General features: G+C 39.9%; 1 protein-coding gene across 1 annotated transcript in view; it reads left to right on the forward strand.

The window, feature by feature from the left end:
- Positions 1-19,610, forward strand: part of SLIT3 (slit guidance ligand 3) — a 468,658-nt gene that overhangs the window by 313,878 nt on the left and 135,170 nt on the right. Inside the window, exons 10-12 of the mRNA XM_062502022.1 lie at positions 5,221-5,292; positions 10,451-10,522; positions 19,387-19,458. Of these exons, the coding sequence (XP_062358006.1) occupies positions 5,221-5,292; positions 10,451-10,522; positions 19,387-19,458 (216 nt within the window). The remainder of the gene's footprint in view (positions 1-5,220; positions 5,293-10,450; positions 10,523-19,386; positions 19,459-19,610) is intronic.

Raw genomic sequence — 19,610 nt, forward strand, 5'->3', positions numbered from 1 at the left:
GGCAGACTCCATAAGAGGGATTTATAATGCATATTATTAATTTTATTTGGAAGTCATTCAAGTGCTGCAATGAAAGGCAGCAGTATTAAAGTCTGGGAGGACCATATGTGTTTAGGGGTTTTATAGTGGTGGTAGAGTCTGGCTGGGGTAGAGGGTGAAGGCTTTAACTGTTAAAACAAGCAGTAAGCATAGACACCTAAAATCCTCCATATCCTGCCATCGCTTTGTTTTCTACCTGGGGACTGAGGCGTGAGAGACACAAAAAGCTTTTCCCTGGGATTTAGGTCCATGAGCAGTTTCTGAAGCAGCAGGACTGCAGGTTTTGGCCTTGCACTGTGCCTGTTTCTTTTTTTTTGCTGCTGGATGAGCTGCAAGTCCTGACTGTGTGACTGCAGGCAGGATTCTTCCCTCCCAACAGGGCACCTTCTCTCCAGGGCTGTCATTGGGTATGTCAGTGCAGCTACCCAAACCTGCTGTGCGTGGTAGGAATAAAGCTTGTATTTCAGATAAAGAGGCAAGAAAGGTGTCGGGGCAGGGATGAGATCCAGCTCATATCTGCAGTAAGACTATGTATGACACTGATTTATTTAGTATGATTTATTCACCTTGTATACTGAAAATACACCTGTGGACTTTTCTTCATCAGAGACCAAAATGCACAATAAGATATGAGAGCCCAGATTATGAGATAAATGTAAAATAATGGTCCAGGTAGGTTTTTATAATCCAGTTGTTTCAGTCCCTGGATTGACTGTTGTGTTCCCTAGAAATTTCATCCTTCCTAATACAAAGGAATCTCCCCAGCCCTGGGTTTGGTCACCATGGTGGATGTCAATGCTCCTTCTTTTCCCAGCCAGTTCCCTGCAATTCCCTGCTTACAGGGCAGGAGAGAAACAAAGTTTTTGTCCTTCCCAGCACCCTTCACACAGGCTGCGTGTGTCCTGCCAGGCACGAGTGTGCCACAGGTTTGTGCTGCTCTGCTGCTGCTCTGCTCACGCTTTTCCTCTCTCACAGGTGCCTTTGGCTCGTGGCTCTTTGGCTCCTGGCAGCCCAGGAGATGCCAGCCCAGCAGAGCCCCCGACCCAGGGAACAATCTGGCTCATGCACTGTGTGTCCCAGCAGGGGCATTGGTGCCTGTCCCACGCATGGGGACGTTTGTGACACGGCTCAGGCAGGACCTCGTGGCACTGTTAATAGAGCATGGCTGTCTCATTTGTAGGCTCTATTCATCTGACAGCTGAGAATTATCAGTACTGATGCTCTGCTCCCTCTCTTTTTCTCCAAGGTAGTGATTTGTCTATGTTATGGGTAGGTAAGCTTGACAAAACATTGCGCATTAGCAGCTGAGACAGTGTTTGAAATGGGAAAATTGCTGGCAAACTGCTCCGTTAGAGACCCAAATAACAAATTCTTTCTTTGCCTCAATGAAAGGGAGATAGTTAAGGCCCAAATTAATACGTCTGTCTCCCCAGCTCTGCAGGGGGAATCACTCTTCAGGACGAATGGCTTCATCACTCCTGGGTGTGAGCTGGCTCTGCTAAGTCCCTGTTAGGCAGAGTTTTTTATCCTTTGTGTTTTGCCAGTCCTGGGCGTGAGGCACCACAGGAGGAGGTGATGAAAGGATTTGCACCTCAGTGAACTTTGAGCTGGATTAGTATGGGGATTTGAGTGCTTATTCTTTACCCTGGGATAGTTTTTTATCTTTAACTGCATGATTGCCCCGTGTTTGTTTTGTTCAGTTTTTTTTTTCCTGATATGTTTACTTTTCACTCTCATTGCTGCAAAGTCATTTAAAAAAAAAAGTGGGAAGAAGGAGGACTTTATCCTGTCTAGCATCATGTTATTACAAGAAAAAATGGATCTGAATCCAGTGGTCCTTCATACTTTCCAATCTCTGATGATATATTAGAAAGGAGAAAGGAAATTGTTCCTGTCCTTTGATGTTGTTGTCAAAGCCTTTAAAATAAAGCCGGGAGAGGCAGACAGAGCATTGCTGTGTGTCGGGAGGGGGGAGATGTGCTTCAGTTCATCTCAGCACTCAGCTGGCAGCAGGCGACATGGCATGGCCACAGGGGGAGCAAAGGAGGAGCAAAAACCACTGGGAGTTCCAACACAGCCAATTCACTTTATCAGTTTAGTGAATTCCTCTTGGGGAGTCTCTTAAATAGATCTGAGTATGAAATACCACAGGGGAATCCAGAAAAAATGTATTGAGTTGTAAGAAACCTTTAATAGGAGGCGGGGGGGGGGGGGTAGTAGTTTAAATTATCAAAATTTAGCCCTTTAGGACTGTGTGTCTTGTATAAATTTCTCAGATGTATTGTAAAATAATTTTATAGTGTATTCTGGTAATATCCCCCAAAAAAATGAACTCCCAGATGTTACTTTGCACTAACACAGATGGTTTTATAGTGTATGACAGCACTCCATACTACAGGGATAGACTATAAAAATCACAGTTTTCCAAAGGTCATGTTCTAGGTAATCTTCTGTGAAATAAAATGTGGCTGTAACATTTAGGATTTTTCACTTTTTGGAGGAAATGAGGACTACATTAGGTAAGAACACTGCTTTTCACTTCATTTCAAAGGTGGCATCTCTGGCAGTCTCCTATCACATGGTTTCTAATTAGGCCTTCATCACCCTGAAATTGCCAATACCCCTTCTGGCAGAACCTAGAATTTCCTGAGATTTTTAATTGTCTGTTGTACTGCACATGTCATGCATGAGAAAAATAAGGTGAAAGAGTAGAGTACTAATAGAAACAAGGTGTTTTCTGTTATTTTACTTGTGAAATTGCATTGTGTTTTTCAGGCTATGTCTGCCATTCTATAACATGCATTTATGTAAAAAGGAAATGGGAGCCAGATTAGTACTTCATTCTGTTAAAGCACAGGCTTAGTTAGTGCAGCACTGCATTTAGTGCTCTGTTTTGTGCCCAAGTTGGAGCCCACTTGCCCACACACCCTAATGAGGGCCCCTGGTGCTCCTCTGGTACCATCTGCAAGGTGGAGTGCACTGAGCACAATGTGTTAGAAGCATTCTTTAGTTCTTCATTTGCAAAGGGCTCCATGGAATAAAAAATGTCAGGTGCTACGGTGGAAATAGAGCAGCAGATGACAAGAGCCTTGTCCATCTATTTCTGTACAGGCCATCTGCTCCAGGTTTTGTAGGAAAGGGTGAAGGGTTCACTAGGTAGCTTCAGAACTCTCAAATAACTCCTGTTTCTATCTTCCTCTCCACTTTTTCTAGAAATTTCATTACTTAAATTGTATTTTTTATTACTTGGGACCTGTGGCTATTCCAGTTTTTGGATATGTTTTTCACCCTGCGAGGGAAGAAAACTGTGTATATTTCCACCCTTGAGTCACTAAAATTGCCTCAGAATTTTGGTTGTAAAAAGCTACACATTTCCCCCCGTCCCTGCATTTGGGGTTCCCTGTAAGGACTGCGTGCTCCCCTCATGTGCAGGATGGGTGAACCCCCAGATTCCAGCCCCAGGGCCAGGAAATCGGGCAGGCATGACCCTCTCCTGTTCCTAGAAGTGCCTGCACAGAAACACTTGGGAGGAGCTCAACACCCGGCTGGCAAGCTGACAAAAAGCCTTTATGGGAAGAGTGTGTGCTGCTAATTCTGGTGACAAACACCCAACAATAGTGGCTGCTGGAGCTCACAGCAATTTGCATTTCACTGTGGACTTGCCAGAAATGAAGCACGTTATATTTAGACCAACTGGAAGGGAAATCTCAGACACTAATTCAAATCACAAAACAGGGAATAGAATTAATTCTGAGCACAACCTTTAAAAAATAGACGGGTACAGATATAAAAGAGGGCGAGCACATTGGCTATACAGCCTGACTGAGCAAATATCAAAATATTTGTACTTAAATAGCTTCTTAGAGTATAAATGAGCTGGCAAATTATCTTATTTTCAAGGGTTTTTTTTCTTTTGCTTGTGAAAACACAGATCACCAGAGGGATCGAGAGCTTACACATTTTCTCTCTACTGCTCCCTAGTACTTTACAAACCTTGATTTACTTCCCCCTTCTCCCATTTCACTTTATTGTCATTTCTGGTTCTAAAGTTTTTTTCCTCCCCTCTGCATTGCTGCAGCAACTTGAAATGATTGGAGTGCCTCGTTCCATCGTTCCAATAGGTTTTTGTATTTCAATTCTAAGCCATTTTCAACCACAGATTTTTTACTGTTTAAACTGTTGCTTTTTAGGACACTTCAGGGAAAAAAAAATACACAAAATTTCAATAATAAGTAAGAGCAAGGTAAAACCGCATTTTGGTCTCAGTCCCAGCTCAGTAGAAGTTTAGCTACCATGGTCAGTGGAATTTGTTGTTTGAGGATCCACTTTTATATTTCTAATGGAGATTAACAGTTAAAGTTCATCTGAGGAGAAGCCATTCCTTTTAGCAGAAATTCAGGGAACTTGCTGACAAATACTTGAAAGTACTACTGGGAAGGAACAGAAATTAATCTCAGTGGTTGCTTCATGTGGTGTCTTAAAGCTGCTTACGTTTTATGTTGGTGATACATGCATTTATGGTACTTCATAAAGAATACTTCACTCAAGCCAAATCTTAGAAATAATAGCAGCAGACTTTTCATGTAGTCTGGACCATATTTTGGAAAAACTTAAGTATTTGGTACTTGGAATACGAAGATGCAGTTCTCTTTTTTTACCCTTTTAACTTAAAATGCTCCCCACCCTCTTAAAAATCTGAATTCATCTTGCAGTGAATTCAGTTTGATTTCTAGCATGTTCCCACAGGTTGTTGCTCCTGAATTGGTCTGATTGTGTTATTAATCTGTTTACTAAACTGTCACAGCCTAGCCTAGCTGTCAGTTTAAACAGCTCCATTCTATTTACAACAGTTGTCAAGGAAAGCATCTGTATTTTCTGTTGTCTACCTTAACTTTAAAATATGCCTACTATTCTTTATTAATTCCACGAGCCTTAAAAGTGCAATTTCCTTAGCTTGTGACATTTTTTTCTCTACCAATTTAGCAATCAAAGAGATTATTTCATTTTTCTAAGTAATTTTCTCAGTATTTTATCTATTTAGTTGACTTCAAAATAAAAACATGTTTTGCATACAGCCCTGTAAAATTGCTTTGTATTTATATAAAATGTGCTGTCATATTTAACGTGATTCCTCTCTTGGAGCTGTGTAGTTAACTTGTATATTGCTTTGTTTGTTTTCAGACGTTTGGAACAAAACCTCATCAAAATCATTCCCCCTGGAGCTTTCACCCAGTACAAGAAGCTTAAGAGAATGTAAGTTTTAATAAGACCAACATTCAAGAGCAATCATGAATCTTCTCTCTTCAAGTTCTGTATCTTCATTTTAGAAACATATTGGCAATTCTGTGTTGAAATCACTGGGGATTGCACAAATCATCTCTTCAGAGTGTTAGCAACAGTGGAATTTGGTTCAGGATGCCCGACAGTGCATGAAATCCTTAATAATGCTTAATTTTACTTCCTATTATAAATGGTGTGATTTAATTAGTTGTTAGTCTGTTCAGACTTCAAATCTGCTTCCTCAGAAGAGATTTGAAGTTCCATTTCTCTTCTCATCTGTTCTGTGCCTGCTTGCAGCACGTCGGGGTGGCTGACCCCAGTTATAGCAGGAGTCACGTTCTTGCAGAGCACTGAGCAGTTCTTTGTAGTGCCTTTGATGTCCTGATGTTGAAATGCTTTGACTGTTTACAAGAAAACAAAGAAACCTGCTGGAGCTTGTTTTCTCTGTCACTTAATCACCAGTAGATACCCAGATAATTCTTCCTTTTATTACCTCTTGTGTTTTGTCTTTGGATTAAAAAAAATAACAATAATCCTGATGTGTAGCGGTGCTGCCATGCAGATAACATGGGGCATTCCCCCAGTCAGGTTTTTCTTTCATTTTTGACTGATATGTGAGAGATGATGTGACAGTTCCATGATGACACAAATCAAATAAAGCAAGTTACCCCTGCTTCACCACAGTGTGGAGATCCTGATGTTACTACTGGAGCAGTAACTTCCAGAAGTCATTCAGCCTTTGCTGATCAGTGCTAATGCTGCTGAAAAAAGTGCCTTTGCAGTTCTTCTCTGAGGTGAACAATACTGGAATTAAGACACTCTCAGCTCATTTCACAGAACACACTGGATTATCAGATAGCTTTGGGAAACTGAAGTGAATTTGTACCATACCATTTATTTCAGGGCAAAATTGTTGTTTTCTAGTCCCAGCTTAGCAAATTCCTAGAGCTGAAGAGCTGTAAATATGGATCTTAATATTTAACAGGTCAAATCATCAATCTTAGATGGTCTCTCTTCTTCTGTCTCACTTTCAATATAGCTGTATGTATTTTTAAAGAAGTACTGTATTGAATAATAAGATGGTAATTTCAGTGAATAATGATGGATCCCTCTTCAGTGACCTGAATTGTAACTTTTTTATTATTAAAATCACTACGTAGTTCTTTCTAAGGTATGACTAATTCTAGATTTTTGCAATGTTTTACTGTCTTTTCATTTTTCACTGATTGGTGAACTCTAGTTTTATGGAAGTTGACCAAAAAGTATTCTTTAATGTGGATAGCTGCCCTATGCAATGTACTCTTGCTATGTGAAATGATCAGTGTTAGAATTTCGCAGCAGAATTCCATTAGCAAGTGGTGCCAACAGTTTTTTGGGGTGTAATTGGCATACTTATTGAGGTTTGAACTCATAATGAAATAGTAAGTTATTGTGCCAGATGATCTGTTCCAAAACTTAGTTACCATGACAGGGTCTTGTGGGAGAGCTTGGGACAGGTGTTTGGGCTGCAGAATGTCCCAAAACAAACCTGATGTTTTGCCATTTGTTTAGCCACCTGTCACCTTGTTAAAGTTTAGCTCCTGCTGGACAGTGAGGCTCTGGATGGAGCAACAGTTCCGTTACACATAGTTTTATTGAGGACTTTTTTTTTCTGCATTTAAAAAGCTTCTTGACACCATCTTTTCAAGATTCCCAGTTCTGTTAACATAAAAATATACTCTGGCGAAAAGATTAGATCCTAAAACAAAAGAATCATCCATCCTTTTCCTTTAGAGGAAGGATAAGTTCAATGTCACTGAAGTTATGTTAGCCTTTCTTCACTTGTGTCACTTTGATTTCAATGAGCAGTGCCATATCAGGAAGATTATCAGTTTAATTAATGGATACCCTACTAGGGATACAAATGAAGAACATTAATATAATTGTTGTTATTGTTAATATTAATTACTATAGTAATATTTGATATCATTCAGAGGATAGCATTAGCATAATACCGTTAAATTTTATTGTATTTTTCTTCTTCTGGTGAATAAATATGCAATAAAGTTGTGAAAGTAGAGATAATAGTCCTCATTTGCAATTCTGTACTCTCTATATTTTGATTCTTTACTGAGTATTTCCTGCAAGATAATGAAATTTCCTTTCCTTAACTAATTGGATAACTGAGATTAATTATTAAATTAGATCCACTTGTCCAACATAATCTTGATATGGCTTGATATTATTAGGTCAAGATGATAGCAAAAAAATGTATATTAATTCAAGTATCATACTTGCATATAGCTGCAGTTTGCTGTTTAGAATGTCTCTTCAACAACTTCCAGGGTGGGAGAGTTATTTTGTTGATTAGGTTTAGTAAACGAGCTGAAACCTGTTTTGTCTTGGACTTAATTGTAATTGCCCACATCTCCTGTCTCTGCTCTTCTGAGGCTTTTAACTAGAAAGTTTGTAGAGCAAGTGTAAGAGCCAAATACATGGAATAACTTTGAAGGATGTGGTCGCACCTCTCTAGCTCTGATGCTTGTAGTGGCATTTCATGTTGTCAGACTAATTTTACCACATTTTAGCACAAAACACATTGAGATTCCACAGGCCTCCCAGTAGCTCTGTGGAGTTGTGACATTTTTTAAGCAGCTTCTACAAACCAAACCATATATGACATGGATTTTGCTGAGTACACTTACCAAATGAAGACAGCCTATTTTAAATGCTGGAGATAGTCAAGTAATCTGTTTTTAATAACGTTAGTCAACAAAGGGAATATTCAACCAATGCTATTAATAGCATTGCATTTGGCTGCTTCTAAAAATAAATCTGTTTTGTTTCAAAACCTTTTGCATTGAAGACATTTAAGCCCTATAGTCACGTGTTACTCAGTAACTTGCAGGGTATCCTTGCTCCCCTGGTGCAAAGCCAGTTTATGTCCCCAGCTGGTGACTGAGCACAGCCACTCTCCAAGGTGTGTGCAAAGAGATTTCTACCATGCTGTCAGAGGTGCAGGGAGGGAGTGTGAGGTTACTGATATCATCCCTGCCTGAGTGGAATCCTGATCATTTTCCTGTATTTCCAGTTGAAGAGGCACGCTTCCCCTGAGTGGTTCTGACATACCCTAAACTATGAAAGTAAGGGTTATGTCATCTAAATTTTCTTAGCTGTGCAGCTTAAACAAGCCTTTCTCTGTCTTGATGTAAATGAAGGACAGAATAGGACAATCTCACCAAAGCAGGCCGAACGAAGGGAACAAAAATAGGAGAACAAAATTGAGTCCCTTTCAGTCAAGTCAGAAGGAGATGGAACCTCCTTATCTGACAGCAGTGGAACTTGGGCTCTAATGGAAAGGAAATAATGTGTCTAATTATCTTCTAATGCTGATTGTAGTGCATCTGCATGAAGTGAGAGAGTGCTGTTGCCCAGCATGGCATTTCTGCACGTTCAGGCACCATTAGTTATACGCTCATTAGCGTCCGGACATGGGGGAGAGAGGCAGGATGGAAATGTTGAGATGTAGCAGATCACTGAAACAGTGCTGAAATACTTCTCTCACAAACTAGAGGCCTCTTTCCACATGCTTGTCATTATTTAGCAAACTCACCTTTTCCCGTGATTTTGGCAGATTTTAATATATTCTTCAATAAATAGGTAGGACTGATCCACTTCATACTTCTATTTACTAGAGAAAAAGCAACAGTCAGTTCAAACAACTTTCACAAAAACCTGTATAAAAATAAAAATAAATGTTCCTATTTTCACAATTACAAGTTTGGCTGCCTGTAAGTTGAGCTGCAAAACCAAATCTTTCCATGAATCCTGTCCTGCTAGGCAGGATGTTTAACAGAAAGCTTCAGTAGATTGCAGAGCAATTTTTTATCAGCTTTAGAAAAGGTAAAAGCCTTAGAAAAGTTACCAAAACACCAAATCAAAAAATCCCACTTAACATGGCTAGGTTTGAAAAGAGTTTGAGGACCTCATTAAAATTTTAACCAACATAATCTGTAGCTCAAAAGGTCTGTAGAATGGGAAGCCTCCTTACTTTCTGATTAGTAGGTTCTCATTCAAGTGATGTTTTATTCAGAGTCTACTTGGATCCGTAACATGTGCTCCAGTGGAAACGTTGGTGAAGAACTACTTGAAATACTGTATTGCTCCAGCTGTTAGTGAAGAGATTTGTTACTACTTTTACAAGCTGGTATCAGCTGTTGGGGAGCGCAGTGGGGTGGCTGAAGGTTGTGGCCCAACTCAGCACCTGGTTGAACTGATGGACAGAAAGTCTGGATGACAGTGACCATGAGGCACCCAGCTCTGACTTTGGGTGGCAACTGTATTAAATTTGGCTCCTTGTATAAAGTGACTGTGACTCAGTCTGTATTTATCTTTGTGTTCTTGGCTGGTTATAATTCAAATCGAAGAGTATTTTCCAAACCAGGAGCCCACTTTACTTTAAAAATACAGCAGGCAATACTGAATCCCACTCACACCACAGCCAAAAGGGTGGGATCTTGCTGGGGTCCCTGACAAGGTCTGCAGCACTCTGGGGGTTCCCACAGTGCTGCTGGCTTCAGAGCAGCACAGTTCCCATTCAGGTGCTTGAAGGCTTCCTCCAGCGTCTGAACTTCAGCACCATCAAGGCTGAATGACTTTTGTGCTGCTTGTTTTTCTAGGCCATTAAAGCCCAGACCTCAGTGGAAGAGTGCTGAGCTCCCTGCTTTGGGATCAGGGGCTGGGCCCTCTGCATGATCCTCTCTGTTATAAAATTGGCCTTCCTTGCCTGCATTTAGATGTTCAGACCACTTTTATGCTTTGTCATGGGCTGCTCCTCGTGCTTGAGGACCACCATCAATGTCACTGTTGTTCTTCATAAAAACCTCTTCTTAACATCCATTAAATGAAAGACCTTATTAAGAAGGGTGCTCTCTTTTGAGTCTATGGCCTGTCATACTGGCTGATGTTTTTGATCCTTCCTGGAATTTGCTTATCTCTGCATAGTTCATCATTTCTCTGAGATTATGTCATCATTTACATTATGCGATCATCATTTTTCTGTCAAGTGTGTTCTTCCATTAAGGCACAGCTAAAATATTCTCATTAGATTCCTGTTTACTAACTTTTTTAAAATCCTTCTTTCTTTTCACAGAGACATCAGCAAGAATCAAATAACGGACATTGCACCTGATGCGTTCAAAGGCTTGAAATCTCTCATTTCATTGTAAGTAGAAAATAGAACTGAATGGGCATTTGGGGAGAGCTTGCATGTAAAAGGAATAAAAATGATAATGTGCTGTCTGGGGGAACATATGTTTCTGTGTGCAACTGCCAGCTTGTGTGAAGCATCTGATCTTTTGTAAATGAAAAATTTTGTAAATGAAAAATGAAGTTTAGAAAGGAGGATTGTCTGCAAGTCTCTCATAAGGCTGCTGACTTCTGCTCTTCTTCAAATCAGAGCATTATTCAATCTGCTGTACACGTGCACCTGCACGCTGCTCTGTGCACCCCTAGTCCTCGTGGCTCACCAGAACCTCACCTTGGCTCAAACATCGGTGGTGGTAATCAGAAAAGAGTTGGGGAAATACTTCCATACTGGATTTTTCTTTGATAGTAAAGAAATTACACTCTCTTTAGAGTTGTCTGGTTTATTTGGATTTTTGTAGTGTGGGGTTTTTTTGAGTGTTTGTTTGTTTTGTTTTTGGTGGTGGTGGGTTTTGGTTTGTCTTTTTTTCTTCAAACTAATTAGGGAAGGACCTAGTCATAAGAAAATGTTTATATGCCTTAGCTGTAATTACTGCTTTATTAAGCTGGAAGGGGACTAAGATATGATTTCATACAGAAGTTAAAAGGAAGGTAGGATATTTTGGCAACCATTTGTTTCTCTTTATAGAACACAGAAAACTGCTTTAACACCAAGTTGAATTTACATGCAGCTGTATTTCAGCCTAGGTACCCACAGCACTACTAAAAGTCAAGCTTTTAATGGGTAGAAAGAGCAATACAAGGTCAGAAGCTGTATATTGAGTGTAAATTAGAATAGAGTGGTAGAAAGCCACATGCTGGGAAAAGAGGGAAGCACAACGAGAATGGTATTTACCTGCGTTAATTTTAAAAACAGTATGGAAACAATTATGTCATTAATATTCTTATAACCCAGCTTGGTTTTTAAAAACCGTAGTTTGTTGCTACAAGCTGCCATAATTTTATTTTCTAATACTGCTTAATTCAGAGAAACTGAATATTTTTTTACTAGAAGGATATCAAAAAGTAAGTAAGTACTAAACTTACATGTTGCAGGAAACCTCTTAGCCAGAATGCAGAATGATTGGCCCTTTTTTTGTGCCCTGAATCCAGCTGGGAGAATGCCAGAAATCTATATTAAGTGTTGCTGGTGTTTGTTCAATAGTTCAGGCAGTGTTATTCAACATGCTGTGGAAATGGTCAAATCCCTCACTGCTGTCTGGAAACAATTCAGCAAGAGAGTGGCATTTACTGGATGCTGCAGTTTTGGCTTAGTATGAAACTACTGCTGATGCTGCAGTGCTGCAGCTTCCTGGTCCTTGCAAACCTCCTAGCTAGGAGTGAGTTGGATGGATAAGACATTTCCACTGGGCTTGAGTTCCCAAGGTAAAACTTACTCAGCTTTAACGTAGTTAATTCAGATACCCCCAGGTGTCCTCAAGAGTGTGGGACAAAACACATTAGAGAGAGGAAATGAAAGCATAAACTGGGCAGGAGTTTATAGTGTTTTGACTTGCAGACAGAATAAAGTGACATGACTGTGTATTCTCTGCCCAGTCATCCAAGGCATCGGATATTTTAAGTAAATGATGTTTGAATATGTTCATTTCCAAGTGGGTAAAACAGTGCTGAAGTTAATGACAGTAGGTTGTGGCAGGGAGGTAGGATGCAGCACAGCAAAGGCTGCAGCGAGGGAACTGCCTCCGAGTCTTTCCTTTGTTCCATGTTTGCCTCAGTCTGCCTCCACCACAGACACACAAAGCTGTACCACACAGTTTCTCTTCTCCTTGGCAGCCTTGTTTCCAGACAGTATCAACTCCAGTCTTGAAATCATCAGCCTCCTCCTCTAGGGTCAGTTGTCCGCTGTGGTTTTATTTTCTTTTGAAAGGTTTTGCCCCTGCTCTTCATTGCAGGTAGGTCTTAAAATATTTTCCCTATAGATGACAAGCCTTATCTTTCATGACCAGTCACCTTTCATGACCTGGCAGGTTCCTCCCTGTACTTCTTTCAGTTTCTGAGCCCTATGGAGCAAAATGATGTGCTGGTCAGCAGAATCTGGGTTTCTCTGGAGAAAGCTGCCCCAGGTTTCTACCCCTCAGAAGCAGAGTATCTTCTTTTGTCTGAACTTTGCCACAGCCACCAGCCCAGCTCAGTCAGGCCCAGAAAGACAAGTGCAAGAGGAGAGGACTCCTTGGAAGTGCCAGCCCTCCCAATGACACTGCCAAAGGAGAAAGAACAAGGAGGCAGGAATGAAGTGAGACAGTGGCTTACCAGTGTTTTCCCTCTTAGCAGCTCAGTCTTTGTGGTGTCAAGGCCCCAGTTACTCAGCTGCATGCCCTGAAGGAACACAGCTCTGCATACACGGTACAACCCTCACTGTTCCTGCACCTCAGTCAAATGTGATCGGTGCATACATTTTAATGAGACATCATCGAGGTTTCAGCTCTGCCCAGAGCAGCTGGACTTCTCAGCTAGCTGAGTTCCAACCAGAAGAAAGGAGGAGAAAGTGTTAATGCACAAATTAGAGTAATCAACTTGCTTTCCATTAAAAATGAAGTGCTGCTGTATACGACCTAATATCCTCGTGCTTTTTTTGTCTGTTTTTATTCCCATTTTGTGCTCCTCCCTCTGCTCCCTGCTTGCATGCAATCACAGTGCTCCCTATGGGTCTGGAGAGCCGGAGTGCTCCTCTGGAAGGCAGCCAGTGTTGTTAGTCTGCCTGCCTAATGCAGGCCTATATTTAGTGGGTTCTACTTTGCTTTCTTCTGAAGTCAACTTGGCTTGGTGTTGCCAGGCAGAAATGATGCTCAGAGCATTCTGCCTGTTGCACTTGTGTTGAGATGGTAGAAAAAACAGTGTATTGCAGTTTTCAAAACATGAGAATGTTTATAAGAGAAGCTGTTTCCTCTAAAATGTATAAAACTTAAATCTTTTAAAAGTGCCAAGTGTGCTAGCAGGTCATAAGTTTTTATTGTAAATCTATATATTTTCTCCAACAAGAAATTCACCTATGGGAGTCAAACAGGACACAAAGTGATTATACTTGAAAGCAGTCATTTCTACCATGGTTTTCGCTGCATTTAGCAGAAGAAAGGCAGGTTTGTTCCTGTAGGGTATTCAAGGCTTCTCCATTCCCCAGATGCAGGAAAAAAATTTTATGCCCATTTTCCAATGGGATTTTGTTCCCTGTTCATATTATTCTTTGGAATGAAAAATTCCTACTTAGAAACATTTGGGGATGCACATAACTTCTTTTTTTCCTGGTTGTTACAAAACAAGGAACTAAAATTATTATCCTTTAAGAACTTACTTTTTTCTTCTTCTTCTTCTTCTTCTACCTAGTTTCCTGGCTTTTCCTTTTCTTCTTCTTCTTGTACAGGAAGAATTAGTCTTGCCATGCAATACTTCCTGCATATGAGAGCAAATAGTACCCTTGCATTGAGAAATGTGGCAAAATTGGTTGGTTGCAAAAGAAGGTGTTATCTGAATTTGAAGGAAAAGTTAGAGAAACACTCTGTAGTACCTGGTGTTTGTGTTCCATGGTAAGCAGGGCCTCTGCAGGAGTTGGAGTGGTTAATAACAGCCCAGAGCATGGGGGACAATAGAAATAGTTTCATGTTTCAAGACTGCTTCACACACTTCCTAACGTAAATTAGTTTTTCATTTAATTAACTGAGAATCAGCAAGAGAATTGTATCAGCATTTGGTTATTGTTAATAATATCAAAGATAAATGTAATTATTGGGGTCAGTAAATGTCCCACAAATGTAGGTTTGGAAGGCCATATCTAGACTGTCTGGGGACATTTTATGAGATATGACAAAATAGTCTAGGCCTTCAGTGTGTTAAACTGCATGAATAAGTTTTAGACCATTGCAGTGGGAGAATTCCTTTGGTTTTGCTCATATACTGAATTAAGCTAGTGAACAGTTCAAAAGCTTGGATCAGCCTGGGCACAAAGACAAGAGACAGCTTAGGTTTTGACATAGCAGTCCCATTTAGACCATCATCTCCTGGGTGATGATGTATGGGGTGTCATTCATGCTGATTTGAAATCTGCAATAAAACACTGTCTATTGCAATAGCTGACAAACTTATTTTAAGGTTACAGATTGCTTTGGATAGTTTTACCGTGATTTATTTAGCTTAGCTTGTTCTGAAGAAATATGAAATAGTGCAGGGGAAAATTATTACATGTCTAAGTTTCTTTTAGATATTAGAAATTTATTGCTGTTTTTATCCCTATCAATTTATCCTCTTCTGAAAACCTGAATTCATGTTGAGCCTGTGCCATTGTACATAGCTTGGGAAATATAATTCTTCTAGCAAGAATTGTTTTCACAGTCTGAAAGAAAGTTAAAAGCATTCTGAGGACTGAAAAAGACATTGCATAAAGTCACAATTTGACACTTCAGTAAGAATGTTTCAGCCCAGCCAAAATAAAGGAACACTTAGCTGGAAACCATATGGTCTAAAGTAAGGGATTCTGTGCCAGGCTTTCATACCTCAAAAAACTCTGTGTCACCTTCAAGGGAAAAATCTCTGTATTCTGAGATCTGACTTAATGAAGCAGCTAAATTGCAACTATATTTGCAAGTAAGGAAGCTGAGGAGCAGAGACATAAAATAAAGAACACAGCAATTATTGTTTCACACCCTTGGAAGGTGGCATGTTAAACTTCAGTGCATCTGAAAGGCCATGTATTGATAAAGTCAGTGCAAAGTCCCGCATTTTAAAATGGTGCAAGGGTCAGAAGGGATAGAGACTGTGAAGAATCAGTGTAAATTTCATTATTTAAGACCTTCTGCTGAAGTTTTGGTCCATCATTGATTATATTCTCACCCAACATGCTTGTGGCTATGTGTGCTTGCTGTGATTTCTTTGTGTGACTGTGTCCCAGAATTGCAGATCAATCTATGCAGTGACTATTTTCACTGTTTAGTCTTTATTTTAGAATATCATGGGTTAAACATCAAAACTTGACATTTAATAGTAACAGTTAATTATTTAATTGGAAATTTAATATGTGTCTTGGGATAGATACATCGTTAGGGGACTATTAAAATGTGATGCTGGAATCAGGCTGAAGAAACACAATGCCTCATTTGTAACGGTTTTATATTTATGTAATTTCTTGTTGCAGATCCATAATGACTCTTTAGGGTGGTGCTCCCAGGGATTTCCAGTGCTTGCAGTGCTGCCAGTGGTCTGTGCTTTATGAGCTGTGGTATTTGTCAGACCTGTGGCTGACTTGCTCTCCTAAAGATGAGAAGCCAATGAAGAATCAGGAGCCCATACAGAAAATAAATTAGTAATTTTTTGTGTTCTAATAAAAGTTATAATTCACAGATTCACTATCTATTGGCAGCAATTACTGAGCTAATTTTTTTCTATTTAATGTTAACTTTGTTAGTGTATTTTTAATTTAAAAAATGCTTTGGGTCTAAAATTTGAGGTGCTTTGGGATAGAAGAAGGGCTGTGTTCCTGTGCCAAGCTTGCACATTAGCCAGGACACCTGCATGCAGCACGTGTGAGGGAAGCAAGTGAACACCATTTTTAGAACTTGTAATACCAGAGGGCAAATCTCTTAAAATTTACCTATGCTGGTAAAAAAGCACTGGCATTTCAGTGAAGCCCTTGAATTGAACTGGTTGTGTTTCCAGCTGTAGGGCTTTTTAAATTTGTTTTGTTTTTTGTTTTGTTGTTTGTTTTGTTCTGTATGTTTGTTTTGCTTTTTTTGTTTTGTTGTTTGTTTGTTTGTGTTTTGTTTTTTTTGTCAGGGGTTTTTGTTAGGTTCCTTTTCCCCCCAGAGCTGCTGTTGAGGGAGCACAGGGGTGCAGAGCAGGGAGATGGGCACTGTGGCTGCAGGGACTCCCAGCCTGGCAGCTCCATCAGCTCTGTCCAGGGCAGCAGCTGCTGGATCAGAGCAGGAGCCTGATGGACCAGGAGCCAGCCCAAATCATGTTCCTTGGCGAGCATGTGCTCTCCTAGCTGACACAGAAATAGGGAGCTCTGAGCAAAGCAGGTTCTCTGTGCTTTTTTCCTGCAGTGAAGGGCAGTAAGAGCTCCAAAGAGGAGCTGCAGTGCAGTGCAGATCTCCCCTCCTCTGTGCTTCCCCTGGCAGGGCCCTTTGCCTGCAGCCCTGGCGTGGCAGGCAGACATGGCATGAGATAATTTGGTTCTGTGCAGTGCTGAACATGAATATGAATTAGAGACAAGTGCCTGAGCTCTCATACTGACTTTTGTTTAGCTGCTAATCTGTTTGAATGCTAATGTGCCACATGCACATAAGCCAAATTAGTTTGGAAAATGCTTATTTTCCTTTTCATGGCTTCTAAAAATCGGAGCTTTGTTTTATTTTATAAGCTACTTTGATCTGTTTTACTTTGCTCTAAATAATTAAGAAGATGTATAAACACATCCAAGGTTTAAACTTCAGTAGCACACTGCACTATGACCTTCTGACTCTCAAATTAAAAATAAATGAAAAAAATTGCTCTGAGGGTTTTACTTCTATATTTCCATTCAGTAGTACCATAGGACATGAGTGTTGATATTTCTTTAAGGTTTTGCTTTCCCTAAGTGTTTTACCTCTACAGAAGAATAACCCTTAGGCTGGAGTGGGGATGTTGTTACTTTCCATGGGCATTTTGTAAAACTTAGCTTCTCAGTTCTTCTTTGCAATTGTACTATGCATTATTGATCAGTACTGCTGATCCTGCTCCTTCACAAAACTAAGGAAGATATTTCTCTGGCATCCCAGAGTTTGCAGTCTAAACTCAGTGTACAGATGACACACTAAAGCTACAGAAAGCTAAAGAAAGGATTTTCAGAAAGACTGGAAGGTGTAAAGGAAGCATACTGGGTCCTGTGGGCATTGGTGTTTTAACCTTTTACAAATAATTTATTTGCAGAGGTTTTGATTTTGCTTTTGCTTTCTGATAGAGATGTGCACATCTTTGTTCAGAAGAAAATCTGGGAGTCAGCCTTTGACATGTTGGTTTAGAGCCCAGTGAAATCCAGAGACTTGAATGTTCTGTCTAAATGATCCTGTAAAACCTTTCCAAGTTCAGCCACTATTTCCATCTAGCTTTGGATAGAGTATAAGAATCTTCATGTATTACATTACATTTTGTTGAAGTAGGAAATTGTGCATGTGTTCCGAAGTGAAAGTTGAGAAACAATAAAGGAAAATATAGAAGCATTCATTGCTCACAAAAAGCACTAACTGGAGCAGCACATGAAAAGCCACCCTCCTGGCTCTGAACTAGATACAGAAATTGTTACGTTTGTTTAGAGAGAATAGAGTCCTGGGTGGCCATTAGTTTCTTGAGTAGCACTTCAGTTCCTGCTAAACTGCAAAAGTAATGAAAAATTAGGTTTCAGTTTAGGTTTTGGTGTTTCAATGGTGTCATTTTGTTTGGGCTCAGAAATGAGCTGATCTGGGAACACTCCCACAGGGGTGGTGGACTGCCAGTGACTGATGAAGAGTATACTGAAGCAGTGATGCTCTGGGAAGGCCAGGGGGTATTGGAAATGGTCTGTCATGCTAACAGTCTGTTTTTCAGTATGTTCAACTCTTCCTAATATTTCAAACGTTGTGAGGCAGGGTAGGCCAGGATTTCAGCCAACATCCAAGCCTCACAAGGTCTTTTGATTCATTGCCAGCCTATTGTGACACATTAAAAAGTGATCACATTGTGATCGCATTAAATATTGTGATCACATTAAAAAGGGAGTGAATCAACCAATTTAGTGACACATAAGCAGCAGAGTTTTGGTATGAGCTGGTTTATAACCATTTGCCATGTCCTATGTAGAGCATAGAAATGACATAAATTTTGTTTTTCCCAGTTTAAAATGTTTAGGTAAGACAAAATGTTGTCAGATCATCATCATCTTCCCTTTTACCAGGATTCACATAAGCTCCTCAGCCACTCTCTGGTTTTGACAAATGATACCGACCTGCAGAAGTGGCATGAGCAAACACTTCAGCCATGACAGAATTTCTGGTGTTCCTGTCATACATGATTTTGCTCTGATCACTGGGTAACACATCTCAGCATAATGGTGGCTCTGTCTCTTCCCCCTTCGTTCAATTTCTAAGAATAATATATGTGCATTTTTTCATTAAAAATGAAATATTTTTAATGTTAAAACTGAATCATGGTTGTCAGGTCATATATTTATGGTTGATGAAATATACACAGTGACTCTCATTTTTGTTATTAAAGCTCTACTGATTTTTATAACTAAGCTATCCCTAAATTATTTTTGAATTCCTGAAATATATGTCTATTTCCAGTTCAGGATAAATTTCTTTATATTAGTTCATTGAAATGGTAACAACAGCTGGTGAAGCCATAATATTTTATCCAATGATGCCATGTCACATTTCATGCCAATTACTGTATCTTAAGAGACTCAGTTATATGAAATTTTATCGACAACCAGCTTGTGCTCTCTGGCTTTTAAATTCAGTATTACTGAGCAGAATTCTAGGTTTTGCATCAGACAGTGTGCCTTTCAATGGCTAAAGTATTTCTAAAAACGATGGGAAAAAAATCTCTTAACAGAATGAAAAATATTTCAGATACAGTATTTGGATGGTGTCCAGTTTCTACATTAAAAATGCCTTCCAACACCAGACGAAGCCTGAATCATAACGACTCATTTAATGCCATGTGCTCTCTGAAAAGAAAATGAGATCAGTGGTTAAATGAAATGCCCACAGATCCTGGGCATGGTGCACCATGATCAATAAAGATGATAATGCAGAGATGTGGGAGGACACTAAACTGGGCTGTTATTTAAGATTTATTTTCTCTTCCTGAATCTTTCAGAGTGCTCTATGGAAACAAGATCACAGAGATTCCCCAGGGCCTTTTTGATGATCTTGTGTCTCTGCAGCTGCTGTGAGTATGATCCCTTCCTCTTCTTTATTTTACTGACTAGCTGGATTTACTGTTCTTTCAGCTTCTGACATTAATAGAACACCTTTTCCACTGAAAACTCACCGGGATGTGCTAGTCTGTTGTTTCTGTGTCAGGCAAGAGGGAGGCAAGGG

The sequence above is a fragment of the Cinclus cinclus genome, chromosome 14 (assembly GCF_963662255.1).
Source record: "Cinclus cinclus chromosome 14, bCinCin1.1, whole genome shotgun sequence".
Taxonomy (NCBI): Eukaryota; Metazoa; Chordata; class Aves; order Passeriformes; family Cinclidae; genus Cinclus; species Cinclus cinclus.